The sequence below is a fragment of the Diabrotica undecimpunctata genome, chromosome 3 (assembly GCF_040954645.1).
Source record: "Diabrotica undecimpunctata isolate CICGRU chromosome 3, icDiaUnde3, whole genome shotgun sequence".
Lineage (NCBI taxonomy): Eukaryota > Metazoa > Arthropoda > Insecta > Coleoptera > Chrysomelidae > Diabrotica > Diabrotica undecimpunctata.
In genome coordinates, this window is record NC_092805.1 from 52,497,059 (window position 1) to 52,522,173 (window position 25,115).

At 32.3% G+C, this 25,115-nt stretch overlaps 1 protein-coding gene across 1 annotated transcript in view; it reads right to left on the bottom strand.

Annotated features, from left to right (window-relative positions):
* LOC140436800 (calnexin-like) overlaps nt 1–25,115 on the bottom strand; it is a 38,594-nt gene that overhangs the window by 7,933 nt on the left and 5,546 nt on the right. The window contains exons 3-7 of the mRNA XM_072525903.1: nt 14,915–15,153; nt 14,462–14,731; nt 14,154–14,402; nt 13,712–14,099; nt 10,755–10,895 (exon numbers count right to left, since the gene is read on the bottom strand). Of these exons, the coding sequence (XP_072382004.1) occupies nt 10,755–10,895; nt 13,712–14,099; nt 14,154–14,402; nt 14,462–14,731; nt 14,915–15,153 (1,287 nt within the window). The remainder of the gene's footprint in view (nt 1–10,754; nt 10,896–13,711; nt 14,100–14,153; nt 14,403–14,461; nt 14,732–14,914; nt 15,154–25,115) is intronic.

Genomic DNA, 25,115 nt, shown 5'->3' on the forward strand with positions numbered 1-25,115 from the left:
TTTGCTGTGTACGAGTTACAAGAAAATTGTTTTGAACAATTTCATGCATTTTCGTAGATGTACAAAAGACCTTATGAAAAAATTATACAAAGGTCTGTAGATTAAACGGCAGATGTTTTCTGATGGTGTTCCATGTTTACAGGTCGGGGTCTGGAATTATTTGAGGTAGGTGATATAGGATATATTTCCATTAATGTCCAAACAGAGTGAACCGCAATATTGACCGAAAACGAAAACCGAAGATCAAAGCTTTCGTAATGTAGATTTAAAACTTGACAGATCAAATATCAGAAATAATCGTAGTTGTGATTCATATATATATATATATATATATATATATATATATATATATATATATATATATATATTTGGGTATGAAGCGGAAGACAGGACAGAGAAGTACTCTTTTTAGTATAAGGTAAACCCGGGGAAGTGTGATTGTGGGGCAAGTGTGACTATACTATATAAAATTTTCTACAATTTAGGGATGCCAGCGGCATCTTGTGAGTAGAAACTTAAGTTCTTAAAACAGCTATCTATGCAAATACGCAGTTTGTAGAAAACAAGTAATTTGATATTTGACCGTTGGCGTATGTTAGTACGAATTAACTTGTTGATGTTAGTGTGCAGACTTTGTTTACAAATTTTGTGAGAAGTGAGTATTAGGTGGTAAGTAAATATTTTATGGTATACAGGATTGTTTAACAACTATATTACGTTGTATGTATTAAAAAAAATTGCCAATTTTAATTTTTAACTGAATTATGACTTAGGTCACACTTACTTCGTTTATATTGCCTACTGGGGTAAATGTGACCACGAGTACTGTGGCAGAACTATCTTTAAATTTTTAATTCTAGATTGAACATGGTGAGAAACTATAAACGGAAGTCGAATCGAGCAACCAAATATACCCAAGATGATTTAAATCACGCAGTGTCAGAGATAAAAAGAGGGGTTTGTTCGATATACCGGGCACATGAATTGTATAATATTCCTAAAACAACATTATTCTACCATGTAACTAGTGCTCGAGGAGTTAAAAGCAAATCGCAAGGGAGGGCTCCAGCGATTCCACTCCAAGATGAGACTACATTGGCCCAAGGACTAAAAACTATGGAGCAGTGGGGATTTGGAATATCCAGTTTGGAACTACTAGAGATTGTTCGCGAATTTGTTACCAAAAATGATATAAAAACTCCCTTTAAGAATAACACTCCTGGGGATGAGCGGTTCGGGAATTTTAAAAGACGTCACCAACTTAGCATAAAAAAACCCAAGCTGTGAAGTACTCAAGAAAGAAAATGACATGATCCTTTCATCATCCAAGAATATTTTGATATTCTTAAAAAAACTTTAGTTCAGCTAAAATTAGAGGACAAGCCGCAACTCGTGTGAAATATGGACGAAACATTAATTTCTCAAGACCCCAAAAAAACCAAAATCGAGGGAGCTGAAGGTAAACCAAGTTTAAAGAACTACTTCCGGTCCAGGAAGAAAAAACACCACGGTTCTTTCAGCAGTGTCTGCATCGGGGACGAAGGCACCACCACTAATCGTATTCAAGGGTAAAAACATTTGGGATTCCTGGCTACCAGATAACAAGAAGTCATTTCCGGGAACTACTTATGTAGCCTGTCCCAATGGATGGATGGAGAGTGACGTATTTTTTAATTATTTAAAAAAAAAACGTTTATTCCCGTGTTAGGAGAAAATAGGCCGGTACTGTTGATATATGACGATAGTACCCATACTAGTATTGAACTAGTTGAATTAGCACGACAAAATGATATCACAATCATCAAACTTCCTCCTCATACCAGCCACCTTCTGCAGCCTTTGGATTTAGCAGTACTTAAGTCTCTAAAAGACGCTTGGGACCAAAAACTCGTAACCTGGCAGAGACATAATACTGGCCTTAAAATTCCAAAAAAGGAGGTTTCGCTGATGATAGGCACTACATGGAAAAACGTAAGCGTAGAAATTATCAAAAACGGGTTTAGAAAAGCTGGTATATATCCATTTAACCGTCATGTCATACCAGAGGAAAAATACCACCCTGAAAGCCTAAAAACATGGAAAAAACAAAAGAGTTTAGAAGACCAAACAATAGTTGTAGCTGAAACCGCAAATACTAATATGGATGCTATTACCGCCGGCAATATTGATAAGTCGGTAAATAAAGACCAGATTGAGGATAACCATACAACCAATATTTCTGATGCAACTCCAAACAGTAGTTCTTCAAAAATAAGTTTTGAGGAGCTGCTATTAAACGACAAATAAGCAAAGTCCTTCGGACTCAAAAAGAAAAAAAGTAGCTGCAGGGACAGAAGTCGTTACTTTCAAAGAAGTTCTTGAAATGTGCCAATACATTACAGTTCTGAATAAACTTACAGAAGAAAATAGATTGAAGAACATAAAAGAAATAGAAAAACAAACAAAAGAAGAAGAACGCAGAAAGAAAAAAGAAGCAAAAATTCAAAAACCTAAGAGGATTAAGAAACGAGAAGAAACTTTTAGTAGCTCAGAATCGGAAGAAGATTTGGTAGAATATGTTGACTCTGAAAATGATTGAGATCCTGAAATATTTGAAGAAAACGAGCGAATAATTGAGAAAGAAGTGCCAACAGTTGGAGAGTTCGAAAAGACCCAAATCGCACTGGGTATTTGGGTTGTTGTAGAGTACACATCTAAAAAACATATTAAACATTTTATTAGAAGAATTGATAACAAGATCGAAAATGAATGGCAAATTTGTTTTTTAAGATATAAAAAGAGTAGTAGCAGCACCTTTTTTGGCCTGATATAGAAGACACGGATATGATTGTTGAAGACGATATCGTAAAAACTTTACCAGAACCCATTAAAGACAGAAGGAATCATTTTATTTTTAATGTAAATTTTGTTGGGTTGAACCTTTAAATCTTAAAAAGTTTGTAACTTGCTTAAAAATAAATAGATTAAAATATTTCAAACACTAAAAAATTCGTTTTTTCTTGCAATTTTAAATTATTTACACTTGCCCCAAAAATAACACACGCTGTTGTAAGCTAAAGTCCATTGTCACACCTACCCCAAATTGACGGGAAAATGTGAACCATGGATACTTAAAAAAAATTAACCCACATTTTTTTTCCACATCTGATTTTACTAACGTGCCCAAATTCAAGTATATGTAGTAAAGTCCGTAAGCATTCTAGGAAAAAAATATCATGACTTAAAACATCTCCTAAATCATGCAAAATATGTCATAAAAATCATCTAACTGAAAACTAGTTCACACTTCGACGGGTTCACCTTACCAGGCATTCGCAAATTTTTATTTGCATCATCAGGGTGCTATAATAAACAGAATATTATTACAGAATAACAATTATTTTGTATCTTACACTAATTGAGGTTAGTTGTCAGGGTGTTTAGAAAATGAAATAAACAACTCATTTGGTTCCTCCAAATAATGGCGAAAACTATCCAAAAATTGTTTGTTTTAAAAAAGTTTTTACACAAAACACATATTTAAAAAACTTTTACAGACAAATATTTAAATAAAATTATGTTATAAAATCATCACAGAAAATGTAGACATATTATAAAAATTCTAGGTTATACATATACTTCATCAGAAACAAAACAATTGGTTGTGATTTCATAATTATTAACTTAAAATGACATTTCTTTTGGATCTTAAAATGATAACATAAATATAGTATACCCGATTGGATTTTCTGAAAAAGAAGAGGCAAAAAGACGTATTTTATGAAGTAGAATAAATATTATATATCACATATATATTGAAACTTATATTATTTACGATGAATTGCCTTTATTGGTAAATTTGTAGTTATCTAAAGTTAACAATAATGAGTAGAAGTTGCTCAAATTATTGGTATCTGTCTTTTTAGTAATGGTTTCTTTCTCTTGAAAAATGAATGCCATCTCGAGAAACAATCTTTTTGAACATTTACTCTCCGTGGAAAGAATTTTTACATTCGGAAAATCGAAAGAGTGTCCTGTTGTGTTAGCATGTGTGGCTAGAGAACATCTATTAGGATGTAACCTAATATCACTCTTGTGAAGAGTCAAATGGATGGGAACTTTGTGAGGGGTGTGGGAGATGTGAGTTCATTCAGATAACCACCAAATTTTATACGAAAAAACACACATCACATTGAAATTGACACGGATGTCCAGAGAGGCTATCGAAATCCAAAAACACCCGATCAACTATAAATGTAAATAAGTGGATCTGCGACTAAACAGGATGTGGATCTCAGCGTTATGCAATATGAAACCTTTCCTCACACGGGCGGAAAATTCCCATACCGACTAAGACCAACCGACAGATCCTGGGTGGACGCGCGAAGGCTATAAATAGCACCCTAATTTGATAAGCACCCTTAGTCCTTAAAAAACAGCGGTGAACTTTGCAGCATCGTATTTTCAGGAAGAAATAATTCCAAACCACAACCTACAAATCTGAAGTACAATGTACTATTATAAGAGGCGGTAATATCAGACTTACCTTGTAACTACCTTATTCGCTTAAATACATCTTTTTAAATACAAAAAACAAATTAACTTATCATTTTAAAAGTCGAATTATTCAGACTAAAGAGAAATAAAATAAACAAAGTTAAAACGACAAGCTTGACATATTTCTTACAAGTTACCTCGTGAACACATTGATACAAATAATATCCATATAACACAACTGGAATTAGGCAGTACACAGCATAAGCTGCCCATGTTTTCGGTCTGTAATTCATGCCTCTTAGCATTTTACCCCACCAAGTTTTCTTTGAAAGAGTAGAAAATAGAAATAAGTATGTTGCATGAGTTAAATAAGAAATTAAGATTACTTTTTTCATTTGATATTATCTAGGTATTACGTGCAGTAACAATCTCAATTGGCAGAAAATGGATTAAGGAAATGCACCAAAATAACAACCGAAAATTATTCAGAATTTAGAATTATTCAGAAATAATAATAAAACGGCACGTGGCGCCGACAGAAGCGAATACATACTTCTTGTAGCGCGTTATTACTATTATGTGGGTTAATGAAATTTTATGTCTGCTTATTACTGAATTAACTTTGATCAAATGAAAGATGAAAGGCGATATCGAGCACAGTTTATTAATTAAATCTTGCCCAAGTACTTTCGCTTCCTAGAACATCTTCAGGGGCATTTCGTCAAATTTGGCCTATCCAACAATCTGTTGAGAATGTCATGAGTAAACATAAAATTGTACATTACACTACACGACAGCAGGACAAACAGTTAATTTTTTTTAAACGGTGAAGCTACATATTGGTTGGCATCAGGAGAGATAATGATTCTCATCAGGAGAGAATCTTTGGGGAATCTTGCCCAGGCGAAAGTACTTGGGCAAGATTTAATTAAGAAATTGTGCTCGATACCTGTCTTTCATTTGATCAAAGTTCATTTATTCGAGCATTTAACCTTATATCAATTTATTACTGAATTGTTAATATTTTTTTTATAATAACACCACACACTTTAAAATTTAAAAAACCTTAATTTTTTCGTTAAAAATTTTGTTTAATGATTTTAGTAATTTTCAAAATGTGTCAAATATAATGGAATTTATTCACATTTACATTTTCATTAACATCTCGTATTTATGTTTAATTATTTATTTTGATTATCATAATGTTTCATTATAATGTATTTTAAAAAAGGGGCCTTGCGCTCTCGGAGTGACCGAGGAGAGGAAGCATAGCTTTCTTATCGCATACCCACGGAGCGATGGTTTTTAATTTATTTCATTTTATTCTATTCGATTCGAGTCGCTTCGATTTAATTTTTTAACTTTATTTAACTTTATTTAATTTTATTTAACTTTATTTAATTTTATTTATTTTATTTAATTTTATTTAATTTTTTTTTAAATATTATATTTCATTTTTATATGTGTGTGTATGTATGTATATTATGTAGGTATATTACTGTAGATTACAATGTTACTGCACGGGTGTCGGTTATTTGAGGCACGCTAAATATTATTTCAGGCCCGTGCAAAATCATCATACCAAGCGATAAGAAGTACTCACTTCAAAAGTGAATTCAAATATAGTACAAGACTATTATGCCTTGGAATATATAACAAGAAAATTGGCAGAAGAGTACAAAAATAAAATGTTGAATAAATAATGTAAGTTATTGAAAATCACAGGGTAAACGAAAGAAAAAATCCGGGAACAGCCGAACATGAAGAACAGGACAATAGCGTAATACTATATAATACTAATTTTATTCTTTTATATTCTTCTTCCTTTTTGATTTAAGACAAATTGTCTGTTTTATCTTCTTACACATATCGCTACACACTTGATCGTCGCCCTTTCTTATTCGGTGATCTCACGCTCCAATATTCTGGTGATTTATCTCAAGCGATTCATCATTGTTCCTTCTATTAGTCTGTTATTGATCTTACAAAATTTCATGAACCTGACTCACTTATTTGGTGACGTCAATCTACGAACGAAACTATAAAATTCGACATTACTGAAATCATTTATTTGTCTGCAGTGTGTTCTGATAGCAAGACAGAGGCAAATTAGTTTTTGCATTAGTAAAATATTTGGGAGTATTTATTGTTTTTCTTAAAGTCGTTTTTAATAGTTTATATTGAATTCAGTATAAAAATTAAAATAGTTAATGTTTTCAGGAATCATTTTTTTTTCGGGATGTGTATTTCCAAGGTTCATGTAGTTTTGAAACATCCCTAATATGTTTAGTCTACTCTTTTTTAAGTATTTTCATTTCTATTGTTTCCGGTAATCTTTTGGTTTTTTGTGGTTTTGGTCTAATTCCTGCATTACGTCATGATTCCTCTTACAGATTTCTTGTAGATTCTAAATTTGGTCCTGAATCTTGGTTTGTTCTCTTACTTCCTCCCCAACATCGTCAAAACCTGAAGGTTCCTCTTTTTGTCCCATCCGTTTCGGATGTTGGCGACCATCATGGCAATCTGTACTTTGCACACTGCTTCTCTGAAAATATTTATGATTGTTGTATTGAACCACATACGTAGTTTCTTCAGCCAGGAAATCCTTCGACCTCATGGGCCTCGTTTTCCTTCTACTTTTCCCTGTAAAATTAGTTGCAGCAATTCATACCTTTCGCTGTTCCTCATGATGTGACCGAAGTATTCGATTGTGGCTGATTTTATTCTGCTTAACAACTCTTTTTCTTAAGTCTCAATTTTCCTGCAAGTCGCGTCCGTGGGAGTCCACGACTACAGTCCGTACAACAGTATAGTAAAGATATAACATAGTAGTAACCTGATTTTTATGGTTATTGATAAAATAAATCATGACGTTTGAATATTTATCATTTTTTAAAATGCAGATCTTGCTTTCTCTATCCTACATTTGATTTCTAGGGCATGTACTCAATTTTCATTGACGTTAGTACCAAGGTTTTAACTATATACCAAGTACGTTTTAACTCTTACTATTCGTTGGCCGTTCACACTGACTTATCCAAATTGCTGTTTCTTCTTAGAGGAAGGTTCTACACATTAATATTTTCAATTATTTTCTTCCTTGTTCCACAATTACTCTATTTACTTCAAGCTTTCATCACAAAGATATAATTGATGTTTTCATCCATTTTAGAGGCGGATATCATGATAGTGAACGATTTGCTGTTTCGTTGAATTGGTTTAAACGTCGTACGCTACTAGTAGTGCTTCATCTGCATAGCATAAAACGTTAATCTCGTACGCTACTAGCAGTGCTTCATCTGCATAGCATAAAACGTTAATCTCGTTTTCTACATTTTATACCCTTCTAGAATAAAATCCTGGTGATCCCATTCCCAGTCGATATTGTATTTTTTCGTATTCAAAAACGTAATGATTTAAACTTCTTGTAGTACAATCCATAATTGTCAGCAATTGCAAACAACATTAGAAATTTTTGACACTTTTGTACTATTCATCATATTGAATTGTACATCCTTATATGATATTAACCTTCTACGCCGCGCTTGCTCTCGTTATTGTGTATTATTCTTCTTCTTAAGGTACCTTCTGCATTACTAAAAGGTGGCGATAATTATCTAATATAATATCTTGAGCTGTTCTTAATAATGAATGGGTATTCATGCCTGTCCAATCTCTTACATTCTTCAGCCACGAGTATTTCCTTCTTCCTAGACCTCTTTTTTCTTGCACTTTCCCTTCCGTTATAAGTCGTATAAAGTTGAATATTTCTCCTCTGTAAATATGTCCTAGATAACTCGTTTTTCTGTTATTTTTATAATGTTTAGGAATTCTTCCTCAGTTCTCATCTTTAACATCTCATTGTTAGTCACGTGCTCTGTCCAAGAGATCGTCAGCATCCTTAGACAAATCCACATCTCAAAGACTTGTACCCGCCTCAGACTTGTCAGACCAGAGGTCGATGTTTACTTTCTGTATAATAGTAAGGAATAAATGAATGTCTTTACAAATCGGTATCAGATATCCAATGATAAGGTAGAGTTTATTTGAAATTTCTTCATTCTTTGAAAAGCGGACCTAATATACTCTATACGAACTTTTTTTATTTTTTTCCCTTTTTCAATATTTTAGAGGGCATTTTGAAAGATTTTTTCGAAATGTATATTGAATAATAGTGGAGAAAGTACAGTCTCTTTTAATTGACATTTCTGTTGTCAGAAAGTGGTCTACTTTGATCGACGATTTGATCCCAATACAGGTTTTTAACAAGAGCCACAGTGTTATGGTCTATACCATGTTGTGTTAGGGTTTCTGAGTTCACGCTTTTTTGTAGTCGATAAAACAGACAAACACGTCTTTTCGCTGATCTCGGCAATTTTGTAATAGTACCTGGTGGCCAAATAATGTCGCCTTCGAATCAAGCCCCATTCGGAAATCAAATTGATTGTCAGGTTTTTCTCGGATTCTCTCTATATACGTTGATATATAGATAGCTCTGAGTAGAATTTTCAGAACGTGGCTTATCAGACTAACTAATCTGAACTGTGAGCATCTATTTGATTTATTTTTCTTGAGTATGGGTATAAAGGTCGATTTAATCCAGTTTTCTGGGAATATTTCGGTGACATATATTGTGCTTAGTAATAGGGTTTCCTCCCTTTTTTGAGCTAGATACTAATTGATTGTTATCATCTACTAGAGTTGTTGTAGTGAATTTTTTCTTCATATTTATAACTTCTTTTATCTTTTTGTATGCATTAAAGTGATTATGTGTTAATATAGGCATGAACTGACTAAATTTTTTTGCATTTCTACCGCACCAAACCCTTTTTATTCGATTTTATATATGTTTTTAAGTTTTAATGTATTTTTTTTTATTTTTCCAAGTGGTGCCGAAAATTGTTATTAACAAATACCTTATAACAAAAAACAATTTCCGAATCGCTGTGTGTAAATTATTTTTAGGCGTATCCAATCGAAGGAAATACTTTTTATCTCCTGGTAACTTTTCGAAAAATGCTTTCTTTTCGAGTTATTTGCAATTTTTTGTTGAAAAAAATGCATTACGTACTCATTTTTGGGATTGTTTTTCTAAAAAATTAGTAAATGGATTACAATTCTATAAGAAGCTTTATAATCTTTAAAACTGCAAGTATAAGTAACAATATTTTGACTAGGATAAATGGGTTCCATCGTGCTCAAAATATGGAGCCAAATATTTCGAATATGCATTTCGAGCAATATATCGCTACGTATACGGTTACGGCAATACAGGCCCCCGGCGCTTAGAAAACTTTATTTAAATTTAAAACTATGTTTTTAGCAAGATAGAAGCCATTTATCCTTGTCAAAATATTTTTACTTATACCTGAAGGTTTAAAGACTATAAAGTTTTTTATAGAATTGCAATTCATTTATTAGTTTTTTACAAAAAAATTCCAACAATTACTAATTAAGGCATTTTTTCAATAAACAAATGCACATAAATATTTCACTTCATATGTCTATCAGTGCTAGGATTTCTTTTGTCATCCATGTATTGTTGTTTTAAAATTGTGCCAAATATTTTCAACTGATTATTTTTTTTTTTTTTGAGAGTTTCATTGAATATTTTCTTTATCTCTGCTTGTACTTGGTGGTTTTATCTTCTCTTGGTGTTTGATTTGCTCCAGTTTATTATTACATTGCATTTTTTTAGTTATGTATTAAATTATTACAGGTCCATGCGGTTTTTCGTTCTTTTACTTATTTGATAGTTATCTTTCACATGTTGATATTATAACATTTATATTAGAAATTAATTGTTTCGTGTGTTTTTGAAAGATCTTTATAAAACACATAATATTTATAGACCTTATGTTTATTAATCATTCTTATTTATAATATGTGTCTTTCACATCCACAAAGTAAGGTAGATAATGAGTTTTAAACGAGAAGTAAAGAAAATTAAATTGAAAAGAAATCAGTTTGTTGATGTCCGGCATTTAAAAGTAAATTGGATAAGTTAGTTCCATATTTGATTGTGTAATGTAAGCACAACTCCATTTTTATCCAAGAAAATATTTATCGAAGAAAAAATGTGGTATTCTTAGCTTGAGAATATATCTCAAGACTATCTGTAGACTCTTTAAGACCTCATAGGACACCTTTGCTTTAATGATATTTGAGAATTCATTTCAATATGTAACAAAAAATGTATTTTTCATTAAAGAAGTTTAAAATGTTTTATCTTAAAGATAAAATAAATACTAACTATTTCTACCAAAAGCGTAACTTACCGAATCCTTGGCAATTTTTTGACGTTTCTTGTCAAATGTATCGGCAGCCCATTTGTTGGCTACAGTTATATCTTCTGTTATGAGTAAATTATCAAAAAGAATATCTTGAGACATCGACCAAAGCTCGAAACCAACGGCAGACTGTAACAGAATTTATAAGCTATGTAATGAAAACATTTCATCAGGGACATACAGTTGGATAAGTTGATATTTACATATGTGCGTTGTTAATACCTAATAGAGATGTGTAGTTCACCATCGAAATAGTTCAAATGAACGATTCTTTGAACTGAACTAATTGAACTAGTTCATTAATTTTCATAGAACTAGTTCACTGCGAATGATTTGCATTATAAAATGTGTCTCAACTTCTAAAGAAGAAAATAATGAATGAATGAGATCATATATTTATTATTTTGTGATGGGAAGGACTGACTAGTTTAAAAAAAGAAATGCCGATTAGTCTCAGATAACAGATAATAATTCTTATAAATGTGACAATAACTTAAACAGTCTTATCTTAATGTCATAATGGTTCGCATCTTATGCCCATGCATTGGCTTGGACGTTGCCAAGCTGTGTTGTTTCTCGTATTGTAATTTTGAAATAAAAATTTTTAGTTGTGGTTAAAATGATTGATGCATTTACATAAAATATAATTTAATGTAAAAGTGAGAATGAAAATGTGTTATTTAATGTTCCTAGAAAATTCAATGATTTTTTTTTGTAAAGGTTCTTTTAGAAATAACCTAGTTATAGATACCTATGAGTTTAAATATACGTAAATATAAAAATAAATCATACGTGAATCATACTTATATTTAAAACGGTTAATAAAAAACAAATCTTAATAATTTTTTGCAAATAAAAAAAATGTTATTTGCAAAACATTTGAGAAATAAATTTAAAACATTTAAACCTAAACATACGATCGAAAGAAATGGTTTCGAACCCGAACTACTTGTACGGTAGTGAAAGACTGACTGAAAACCAATGTTACGGTTGGATTTCGATTTCGGTCCTACAAATAGTTCTTTCGCGAACTAGTTCACTGAACTAGTTCATTTTTGTGAAATAGTTCTCTTGAACTAGTTCGTCTAAAAGAACTAATAAGCACTCCTCTAATACCTAATGAGTTAAAACAGATAATTTTAATGAAGCATCATTTTCTATTTTTAGGGTTAGAATTCCAAGAAATGAACATTGAAGAAATACATTTTGCAATACTAAATAATTTACTGAATATTTTATACATAGAAATAAACCACATTGATTTTCACACGACCGCGGGCACCCATCATCGGAATTTCCTAGTATCCGTCAATGATAAAAACACCCTCAATAAAGGGCAATAAAATTCGACCATTCGTAAGAAATATAAATAGGGTACAAATTCCTTGATGGATCCATAAAATTTATTTGTCAAGCTTATAAGATTGTTTTCTTTTTTCGTTTCCTTTTTCCCGCCATACTAGTTACTTCCAAAACAACACTAACACCACGGTAAAAAAAAACTGTCGACTATGTCGAAACTGGCATTAAATTTAGCATGGAAAGATTCACATGCATTTATGCTCTGTATACTGTTTTCGTTCCTGTAATCAGGAACGAGGCCCAGATTTTGAATTTTGCTAAACAATGCTTGAGCCAAATGTAACCTGCAGCTTACTATTTTGGAATTTGGAAACACTGTTCTTATGGCATTGTGAATAGATATTTTAAAGTCTGCCACAATAATTTCTGCAAAAATTTTTTCATTTAATTTGCATTTGTTAAAAAGATTTTTGTAAGAACATTCCTTCTTATTTGGTATTAAATAAAAATCAAGTGGAATATAATATCCATTTGCCAATATATGCAGTGTGAACAACTGCAAGAAATGCTCTGGACAGTAGCTAAATGTACCATCGATATATAACATTTGTTAGACACAAAAATACGATAATTTCTTCAATATCGTCGGTAATGAAAACAAAGTTTTCATCTTTTATTGTCTTAATAGTCATTGTTTTTATAGACGCAATAGCGTCTGTTCTATTTTTTGGTAAAACCGGAAGAGTTTTTCTTCTCTATAAGTAGTGTTAAGAATATAGTGAATGTCTTTGACTGTTAAAGTACTTAACTGGGCAGGATCTTAAAACAGAATGTATTACCTTGCAAGGCTTCTCAGAAATATCATCGGTTGCTTTACGTTTAACACCAACACTCACTATCTGCCTATTTAGATTTATCAAATTTTTTTCGTGGGCATATTCTAGTTCACTGCGCATAATCAAGTTTTCGGCACCCACAGTATAAATTTTAACTTTACAGAAGCGAATCGCACATCTCCAAAACAGTACACCACTTTTTAACTCTATGTCTTGTAAATTTCTGAGATTCTACTAATAATACAGATTTTCCACGTTCACTAAAACTTTTAGAGCCTTCCATAATATTTTGCTGGTAAGTAGTTATTACAAAATGAAAGTGAAAATAAATTTAAACCTTCTTAAACTCCCCTGCTCGGGGACGAGTTGAGTGGTGTTATTAAAGTATCGTAACTAGCATTGGTAGAAATTAAGGGTAGAATTATCGTCTATTACCTGCTCGGGGACGAATTAAGAGCCGACCGGAAATCGAATGTTAAAAACAAAAAATGTGTGAACCTGGTATCGAACCTTTAGGAAGGAGGTAACATAGCAGCGTTATGGATATACAATATGTATTTTTCAATTATATTAAAAAGCAGAAAATTTAATATGATAATAAATGTTCAGTTCTTCGAATTCCAAGTCTTCTCTATATGAACATAAATACTCAATAGTTACTAGCGTTTGGAGATTCACTAAAAATAAATTGCTATAAAAAAGTCAAATCAATTACATTTCTTTAGTTTAGAATATCGTAAATATCCACAAACCCAACTTTATACATTCAACTAATGACAACTAAATGAGAATAAAACTTGCACATACCACAGTGGTCATCTTGAATGGATGTTGATCATCAAAATAATCTGGATTTTGAATCTTTTTTGGCCTCCATTTTCCCTTATAGTTAGGATTGGTAATGAGACGTGGTCTCCATTTGCCTTTATACCCTGGATTATTGATCAATGGAGGTTCCCAATGTCCACATCCCGCAGCAGCCTTACATGCTGGATTTTCTATCAATGGTGGTTCCCATTCACCATCCATATCGCTGTCCCAGTCTGCTGGTTTTATAGCATCTGGATCCGGAACGTGAGTTGGCTCGTTTTCTAACCAACCATCCGGTATCGACTCTGATTCGTCAAATATTTGTGGTGGAGCATCTTCATCCCAATCAGCTGGTTTTTTATCATCAGGATCTGGAATTTTCTCCCTAGAGGAAACAAAATAAAGTACATTCAGACTACAACCTTTTTAAGATAATTACCTCTCATCCCAATCTTCTGGTTTTTTATCATTAGGGTCATCGATTTCAGCTGGGGGATTTACTGGGGGCACGAAATCTTCAAGTAAACTTCCAGAGTTTACTACTTTCTTATCTACTGAAATTTCAAAAGTATTGTCTGGATTTAGAACTAAGGTGTACAGATGAGGAAGTTTATCGGAAAAGTATTCCTCTAGACGTTCCTTTGGCTTCTGACAATGTTTTTCTTCGATGCTGCCATTCAACGGATTTCTAAAGGAGAATAATGTTCTAGTAAATATACATAAATTTTATTGTTATTTGTGACTTACCTATGCCTGAAGATAAAATGCAATTTATGATCGTTTCCACACTTATCAGGCCCAAACATAATGGTGTAGGGCGTTTTATCATGGAAATTATTGAGATTCTTGGATTCTGGCCCCTCACTTAGTAATTTTAAGTAAGAGCCTCCACATTCTTGGCCTTCTTGTAACAGTACTTCATACTGTAAGATCAATGGCTTATCCGCAAACACAAACGGTTTTGATAGGTGCGCTGAAATCGCTGCATGTTTGGCTTTAGTTTTGAGTACCAAACCACTACAAAAAAACATATAATTATGTATGATTAGTTTTCTAGCTTATTAATGTCAATGCCTAGTTTTCTAGCATCTTAATGACATTCGGTAGGGATTAGTAGTACCATAAGAGACAACCGCGAGATGCAATATCTCGCTGTACTACTAATCCATGAACCCAAATCTAAAGAAAAATAAAATTTACCTGTCATTGGGTAAGCTATCTTTTGTTGCAGCTTCTACTTCCCATTGTCCGTCATATTTGGCTATGTCTTCTTCTATTCCTTCTTTTTTAGCTTGAGATTTGATCCATCGCTTTTGAAATTGTGCGGGATCATCAAAATGTTCAGCTAAGTACACTTTCCTGGGATCTATTGGAACTGGGCTTTCATAAGCAACATCAGGAACTGATTCATCTACTGTTTCAACTGTTATGTCATCATCCTGTATTAGAAATAGAAAATATAATTACACCTCTAATTTCCTTAAAATAATAAAATTATGTTGGACACCAACAAGTTTCTTAAGCATTAATTAGGTAATTCTAGAACACATAGGGGGTGTAAGAGGCGACGATAATTCTAGAACACATAGGGGGTGTAAGAGGCGACGATGAGACTGATGAAAATATTGGTCTCAATGTCAACCTCATCTTGTTCCGTGGTGGCCATTTTTGCCATCCTACTAAACAACAGACGAGACTCTGGCGACCGAGTCACGCCGGTATAAGTGTTCCAACGAGGAATAAGGAAATGTCTTCCTCATAATAGTATTGAAAGTAAGGGATAATACAACACTACTCCGTTTTTCTCAGGGATAATTATTATCTTAATATGTCGGACCTTAGATGGTCAGAGGATGCTAAGGATCGCCCGGGTTGGACTTATATAAAAAACTGGACAGGCATAAATAACACTGAAGAGCTCTGTCACGCCGCGAAGGATAGACGACTGGCCTTAAGATAATTCTCCAACGTACTATAGGTGCACGGCACTATAAGAAGAGGACACATAGATGGCAAAAATGAAAGTAAAAGTAAAGATAAACCACCTTCAGCACTTTTTAAAATTAGGAAAGAATCGGAACAAAGTTGCATACTTCCACGATCATGTTTCACGATAGATTTGACCATAAAAATTGAAGATGAAAATTGGGTAAAAAAAATTAATTGGACTGTTTTAATGTTTTGGGAAATTTAAAGTTGTAAGTTGTTAAAAAAACTGTAAAGTAAAAAAATGATAGATAGTATTCAAATTCAAGCAGATACAACAGAAAAAATGGAGGAAGTTCTTTATCTAGACAATATATTATATTACCTTATCTTAGGAACTACATAATACATAAACACATGACACACATTTACTACAAAAATATAATCACTACGAATTATTAATATTGAAATCAAAAATTCTTTAGATCTGACTAAAGCCTTTGGCTGAGTAAGATTGTAAGATGTGTTACAATTACTAAAAGAAGAAAATCAGTCCAACAGAATGGTAAAGATAATTAAACACAATACAAACAACAAAAGGAAAGTTCGAGAATGAACTATCATCGGAAGTAGATATAAACTCGGAAATCCGGCAAGAAGATAGCTTGAGTCCACTAATCTTCCACTTAGTAATAGAGAAAATCATTGAATAAATTAAAAAGACAGAACAAGGATAAAAGCTGAGCAGAAAATCCTTTGTTACGCAGATGAAGCAATCCTGATATCAGAAACCAAAAATAACCTACAAAGAATGGTACAGACATTCAAAACAATATGAAAATGAGACATCTTCATCATCATGGCATCTAAACTCCTAGCAGAGTGATTCCAGCCTTCTTTAGGTTTTTCCGGTTCAATGGTCGCAGGAAATCAGTCTGCATTAACATTTTGGTTTTACAACTGGTTGTAAGACAGCGTTTTCTACAATACTTCTTCATTCTTTCCTGTTTTTGCTTATGGATTTCCATTCTCTAACTCCCATATTTTTAAGGTCCGCAATTATCGGGTTCTCCCATCCCCGTGGTCTTCCTGATACTGGTCTTCATTTAGTGATTTTCTTCATGGATTGGAAACTGCTTCTGGATTTCTTCTTTTTAGATGTCCATTCATCTGATTATCTGTACCTTGCTAAATCTGACGATCTCTTCTCATTTTAAAAGTTCTCTTACTTTGTAGCGCATCAGTTTTCTAAATTCATTATTAGCTATTGTAATAATGAATTTAGCATTCTGAATAACCTAACTGTAAATTTTGAGTTAGCTTCCTATCTTTAAGGAAGTTGTTGTATTTCCAGTTAGTTCTGTTTCTGCCAGAATTCTTTCATTGATTAGTATGCTTATATCATTAGTTCCATTAACTGAGACCCCAAGATATTTAAAGTGTTCTACATTTTCACTCATATTCGCCAATACTTAATCTTATCACATTAACTGTATTTTTTCTTGAGCATAGGAGGTATTTTGTTTTATTGCCAAACCCATCTTGGATGCTTCCTTGCACAACTTCGCAAATTCTTTCTTTGGACTGTTTAGGTTTCTGCTAATCAATGCTATGTGTCAGCGTACGCCACAAGTTGCGACGTCGATGTTATAATTGTATCTTTTATTTCGGTAGCTGTTATTGTTCCTTCTATAGCGACGTTAAATAATGACGTTAATAGAGAGTCGCCCTGTCGTACTCCAGTTGCTATTTCTATGTTTTTGAAGACGCCGTCATCTGTGATTATTGCTGCTGTACATCCCTCCATTGTCATTTTCGTAAGCTTTATGAGTTTTATTGGGATATCTAGGTTTTTTATGTCTTTTATTAAGTCGTGCCTTATTAGGCGGTCAAAGGTCAAAGGATTGCTTGAAATCTATGAAAAGGATGTGTAAGTCGATATCATGTTCGTAACACTTCTCAATTGACTGTAATTATGTGTATTGCGTCTATTGTTGACTTTACCTTTCTAAATTCCTGTTGGTCCTATCCTATTTTAGTTTCAATGTATTTTGTAGCGTCTTTGTCTGATTAATGATGTCAATATTTTGTAGCAACTGTTTAACAATGTTACTCCTCTACAGTTGTTATATTGTGCGGTGTCCCCTTTCATTAGAATAGGAAATATCGACCGTGTTTTCCATTCTTCGGGCATTCTTTCTTCTTCCCAAATTCTTATTATTAGGTCGTATATTTTTCGTTACAGTTCTTCTCCGCATCGTTTTATTGGCGCGTTTGGGATTTCGTCTGGGCCTGCTGCTTTCTTTTGCTTTAGATTTATCACATAAAAAATCCTCATATGACGGATTTTCGATTTCGTTTTAATTATCAAGATGTTTCATCTGTACATTCTTGAGTGCTTCCTGTAGCCTTAGATATCTCTTCGTAATGTTTCTCCCATATTTTGGCATCTTAACTGTTGATTTTTTTTTTGTTTTGTGTTTTTATATCTTTATATAGCATTATTCTCGCTATTTAATTCCAACTCTTCTGTAAGTTCATCAATACATCTCTTTTTTCTATTTCTACAGCATTTTTTCTTTTTTTCTTCTCCTATACTATTCCAAGTCTCCTTCTATATCTGTCTTCCGCCATTTCTTTCGTGCTGGATTTTTTTCGCTGGTTGCTGTTTCGCAGTATTCCATTTTTTTACCCATTACTTTTCTGCTGCTATCGAAATGTGGCCTTTTATTTCTTTTCACGTTTCTTCTATATTGTTAGGGTTTGAGACTTTTAAATTGGCTTTCAACTATTTAGAATAATCTTTCTGAATAATATCCGACTTAGTTTACCTACACTCCAGAAAATGAGACGTAAAATATGAAGATATGCAGATCTAAGACAAAATCTTTAGTGGTCGCAAGAGAACCCAAACGATGTAAAATATTAATTAACAATTAACGAAATAATAAAACAAGTCCTGAGATTAGAGTCTCTGGAAGTAGAAATATCCAGCTACCGAAACCTTAAGAGCGTAGGCGCAAAATTTCGGGCCAATGCTTTTTAAATGCAATCATTTTTTTCGAATCCTGAGAAAACTAACAAATATTTCTGAAAAATTTAAACGCACAATAAAAGAATAAATTATTACCGAGGGCCGAAAGTCCCTTAGAATAAACAAGAAGTTTTTTTTGAATGAGATATTTGAAATTAAAAATCATACTAAATTTTCTATTTTTTTTTTTTTTTCACCCCTGTAACTTATTAAAATAAACATCATAGAAGTTTTTAGAGCCTTTCGGTCCTCAGTAATAATGTATTCTTTCATTCTGCATTTAAATTTTTCAAAAATACTTATTAGTTTTTTTAGGATTCGAAAAAAATGAATGCATTTAAAAAGCATTGGCCCGAAATTTTGCGCCTATGCGATAGAAAAGAGAGAAGATACCGAAAAAATAAAAACAATACTTAACCCTTAACTAGTCGCTACATGGTTAAAAAGACCGCACGTATTAAAAATTGCTAATATTTCGAAAAAAAATGACATTTGGCAACCACGGCTTTCGGTAGCTTACTCATTCGATACAAGGAGCCTCAGTACTAAATCAAAGTAGCGGGAGGTTTGTTGATTATGAGTTACAGCGCAAAGGTCATAATTTCTTATTGTGTGTTTTATTGTGTTTCTTATCACCTTAAGGTATGTATAAACGCTAGTTTTTTAAAATAATATACTATTATACTTTTGTCTTATTGTTTAGTAACCTTTTGAATATACCTCTTTTTCTTTTACTGTGTAATTAGTCATCAAATTTTAAATTACTTTGCTGCAAATTACTATTACGATATTTCATAATTTTCTTTGTTCTATTATTGAGGATCAAATATTATTTTTTTAAATTTTAAGCTACAGCAAACTTTTATATATAATGCTTGTTTGGCTTTATTTTTAGAATGGACTATGAGAAGGAACAAAAGAGACTTCAAGCCCTCATGGAAGAAGAACCGCTTGATATAGAATTTGACGACGACGATGACGAGAATGAAGTAAATCCGGAAGTTATTGGTGAGAGGTCGGAAGATTCGGAAAGCGAACAAGAACAGGATTTAGAGGGAAATAGGAGAAGTACGTATGAGCAAGCCTAATTTAGTAAGACAATCACCTGGGCCTAATAGATTTACGAAAAAGTTAAAAGATATTTATGAAATATGGAGTTATTTCATTGATGAGGACATGATTTACATAGGATGGCCCATTTACTGTAGACAATTCCCCGAAAGAAGTTGTAAAAAGAATGTGTGCACCAATAAAAAATTCTGGGCGCAACATTACTCTAGATAATTGGTTCATTAGCATTCCTCTAATAGATGTTTTAAAAAAAGAATTTGGATTGACTGTTATGGGAACCATTAGAAAGAACAAAAGGGAACTGCCCCCCAAATTAGTTCAAGGATCTCGTCTTCTAAAATCAAGTATGTTCGCCTTGAGCGATACATGTACCTTAGTGTCGTATATCCCCAAAAAGAAGAAAGTTGTATTGCTTGTTCCAAGTCTACATGATGACGACACTATAGATAGAGAAACATTTGAACATAATAAATCAGAAATTCTGACGTTTTATACCATAACAAAAGGCGGATTTGACGTCGTTGATCAGCTATGCTCCTCTTATGATGTTTCGCGAAAAACAAGACGTTGGCCCATGGTAATTTTTAACACCATATTAAATATCGCAGGCATTAATTCGCTAGTGATTCATGCAAATAACAACCTTGCTGATAATAAAATGCTTGGAAGAAAATTTTTGAAGCATTTAGCATTTTCTCTTATGAATGAACATCTACGGGTCCGAGCAACAGTAGACAATTTAAATAGAGATCTAAAGTTACGTATTAAGGCCATATTATGTAATATTCCTAACACAGACGGCACTCCAACGAATGAAGGAGTACATGGTAGATGCTACTTTTGCGACCGTAAATAGAACCGGAAAACGACCGTTTTCTGCTGTAAATGTAAATAGTTTTTATGCAGAGAACATACACGTGCAGTATGCCAAGAGTGCCAAACTGAACTTATTCGGATTAACTAAAAGTTTACTTTTTTTATCGGAGTAGAAAATAGTTTTTTAATGTTCTATCCAGTGTTTTTAACATTAGTTTACGTTTTATATTATTTTGTAATGTGTTACTCTACTTAGTAAACCTTAATAAAATCGTGTTTTACTTAAACTGGTTCCAAATACTTTTATTAACACAAACTAAGAAGTAAAAGACCAAACGGTCATTTCGACTGCGCGCGACTACTAATTTTCAAAAATTCCTAGCGACTACACTGAAGGGTTAAACGTTAAAAACGGGAGCAGAGAGAGCAAAACCAAATAAGATATATCTGTAAAATATAGGATATAGTACAATGGGGGAAATAGGGAAGCATCACTAATCAAATGTCAGTACTAAATATAAATATGCATCATATGTTAACCTAAATCCAAAATTTCAGTGTATGGCTGTAGATTTAGACCGGTCTATTCTATTACCGGTCTATTAAAGTTGGAAAACAAGAAGTCAAGAAATGGAATTAACCATAAACATTTGGGTGTAAAATTTTTTTATAATTTTTGGACATAATTATCTCAACAAAAATTCCTCGCTGACTTGGTCTTTCTGTTTTCAGAAATGAAGCTCCACAACAGAAAACATTTTCTATTTGGTATGGAGAATTAAAATTTGGATGGATTAAAATGTCAAAAGGTTGTTCAATAGGAATTCAATATTGTGGATGCAATAAATAGTTATACAGAATGAAAATCAGTAATACATATCTAAATAGACAAATCAAAATAGACAAATAATTAAAACTGATAAAAAATTATATACATGTGTAGATTTTTGTTAAAAATAGACTTATTGTGTAAATACCCTAGTAACCCAGATTCAAGAAACCTGTAGTATTAATAATTACCTAAGTACATTACCAAGTCGTAATATTAATAATAAAATTATACATGAATTTTTACAATTATAAAATATTATATTGTATTGCTAAAAATAAATAGTGTAATTATTTGAACTGTTTCCATTTATATTAAGGATGTAGACAACATAACTACTCTATATTCAGAAAAACCTTCAGAAAAATTTGTTTAGTTTTAAAATTTGATGAATAAAAATTATACCATAATTAGATTGTTTGCTTTTTTATTTAATCTTATTACCTTATCAGACCAGATAACATAACGGATTATTTTTGGTTGTTTAAAACTTTCATTAGCATAATTAACAAATAAAATTATGTAAATTCATGATTATTATACGAACTCTAACAACTATATAATGGTACAAATTAAAATATATAACAAATTCAGGCGTTTGACTGTTGAATTTATTATTATTTTTATTTAATAAGCAATTAAATACTTAATCAATATTTTAAATGAAGTCTCACAATAGACAAATTAAATTAAATGATATAAATCACAAAACGTAAGAAATATTGTTTTATACAAGCCACACCTATTACTGTCATAAGGATTATCAAAATACGTAAAAATTAGTGACAACTAAATAATGGGACAGTATGAAGTACACTACGAAGCTGCTAAAAACCACACAAGATAAGACAACAATTAGGCTGCGAAAATAAGGCAGCCTGATATTCTAACAAACGTCAAACTATATTCTACAATTAATTTCTTGTCAAATTAAGTGAATCGCTGTATTATTTCAATAAAAGGTGCTTGGTATCTCTACAAATTCAAAAACTCGTGAGTTGGTTATTAAACATTATTGCCAGAAATAAAACAATCCTTGAAATGGCAAGTGGTCCTTAAACCACAGAGGGGAATATAATTTAGTATTATGAAAAAATATGAAGTATCTTGAATCTTCTGATGGGAATAGAAGAATATTAGTAAAAGTTTGCAAAAAAGGTCTAAAAAACACTCTAAGGCAAGTTACAGCTAAATGGAGTCATGAAACTGGATTAACTCTAAAGCAATGCTGTCACAAGTGGAAACATAAATCTGGATTGAAGTTTTATAAGTTTGAATTACAGGTACCAACTTAAATGTGCACTTGTAGTTTAATATATTTTAACATATGTTTCCCTAGGCAAAGGAAAAGCCACTGTTAACAGCAAAACAAAGGCAAACCAGGCTCATTTGGACAAAATCTAAACTTTCTTGGTCGGTAGAAAATTGGACTCGAGAAATTTTTCTTCTTCTTCTTCACTGGCTTTACAACTCGGGGTGAGTCTTCGCCGCATCCACTATCGCCCTCCATCCTCTACGATCTTGCGCTTCTATTTTCCATTGTTCTACCCCAATTCTAGATAAATCGGCTTCAACATCATCCTTCCATCTTTTTCTCGGTCGGCCTACTGATCTTCTACCATCTGGTCTTTCAAAAAACACTGTCTTTAACACTCTGTCATCCTCTGATCGTACCACGTGACCTGCTCATCTTATTCGGTTTGCCTCGATATGTCTAACTATGTTTTCAGTTCCATACAGAATCACCAATTCAGCATTGCGGCGTCTTCTCCAATCCCCTGTGAATTCATCTCTTTGAGGGCCAAATATTATTCTGAGAACCTTTCTCTCAAATACTAGAAGCTTATTTATTTTCCGCTGGTTGAGAGTCCATGTTTCACTGCCATATGTAATAATTGGGCGAATAATCGAGAAATTTTTAGTGAAGAATTAATAATTCGACATATGTGTTGATGATTACCGCAAACGAGTCATTCGCACTAAGCATGAGGCTTTTCACAAAGACCGTTTGAAACGGAACATAAAATTTCCTAAATGAGTAATGATTTATGGTTGTATGGAAGTTTTGGGGTTAGAATGTTTTTACTTTATTAAGAGTACCGTAAATGCTGCGAAATTTCAACAAATACCTCAAAATATCCTACTACCATATACTGTGAAATTATATGCTGGCGTGAATTATATTTTTCAGCAGGACGAACCGACCTGTCATATAGCCAGAACCACAAATAACTAATTTGGAGGAATGAAATAGATACTAACGAATAACCTGCATAAAATGAAATAGAGACTAACGAATAACCCACAACACACATTACACGAACTTAAAAAATATGTCCAATATTTATTTGCCAACAAAAACATAATTAGTTCTGTTAGAGTAAGTACATTTTGCTTTGTGTTGCTGATTGAATCTATTGTTACGATAAATATTATGGCGCACAAAACTGTAAACATGTTTTTCTAATAAGTATTTTTTTAGTAGGCAATATCCAAGGGACCCCTACGCTAAAACCAGTTCCATAGCCGTCTACCGAATTCTAGTAAATTCGCCGAAAGACCAGTCCTTGAGTGACCTCGTCTATTCGATGGAATTCCGTTCTAATGGAGAAGGTTATCGATCCATCTAGATAACGGCATATTATATATATTATATGTAGGACATTTTATTTAGAGGGACAGTTACTTTTTGAATATCGAGTTAGTTTTTTTTTTGAACATGAATCGAAATATAATTGTACGCGGAACATCGCGTCGAGTTTTTAAAATGTAACGCACGTATAATAATAAATGTAGATAAATTATATAATTATTACTGTGAAATAAATTAGTTATATTGTACAAATAAAGACTTTAAATAAACTTTTAAGTGTTATAAGTGTAGAACCTTTGATAATAAATAAAAACAATAAATTAGATTAATAAAAATATAACACTATATTATTAGTGGGCATCCACAAGGAATAATACGAGAAAAATAACAATACCATACATAAAAGGATTATCAAAAAAACTTAAAACTAAGGGAAATCAATTCAACATTTCAACAAAATTCAAAACAACAAACACATTGAGATCTATTTTATCTAAAATCAAACCTAACAATGAACAAGAAGCAATAAAGAATCGTATTCATAAAATACCTTGTAAATGCAATAATTTTTATTTGGGTCAAACATCAAGACCCTTAAATGTTAGAATTTATGAAAATTTATGAAAATGAAAATTATGTTAGAAAATGTTAAATAGAGAATTTGATAGATCTCAAATATGTAAACACGCATGGGAAAATTAACAAAGGGTTCAATGGAAGGATTCAAGTATAGTCCTAAAAGAAACAGATGGGAAAAAGAGATAAATCGAATGCTAAATAAGACCAATTGCGTCGCAAATTCCTCGGCAGAATACAGTAGAATCTGGTTACCCATGTTAAAAGAGGAAATCAATAAAAAGAAAATACCATTATTAGTAAGTAAATAACATATCGAAGATACATCATTTATGTTTTTAAATAACATAAATATAAAATCAGAGTTTGGTGTTTATTGAGAGTAAAGCATGTGGTTGTCTTTTTAAAGACGAATCACATGCTATGATTTTCTTGACGGGTATTCTCAAGTTAAAGTTGATTTCATGTAATCGAATGAACTATCTTACAATAAAGTCGTCCCAGGAATGCAACTAGGCAATATTTAAGTCTTCTACTTTAAAATGTATATTAAATA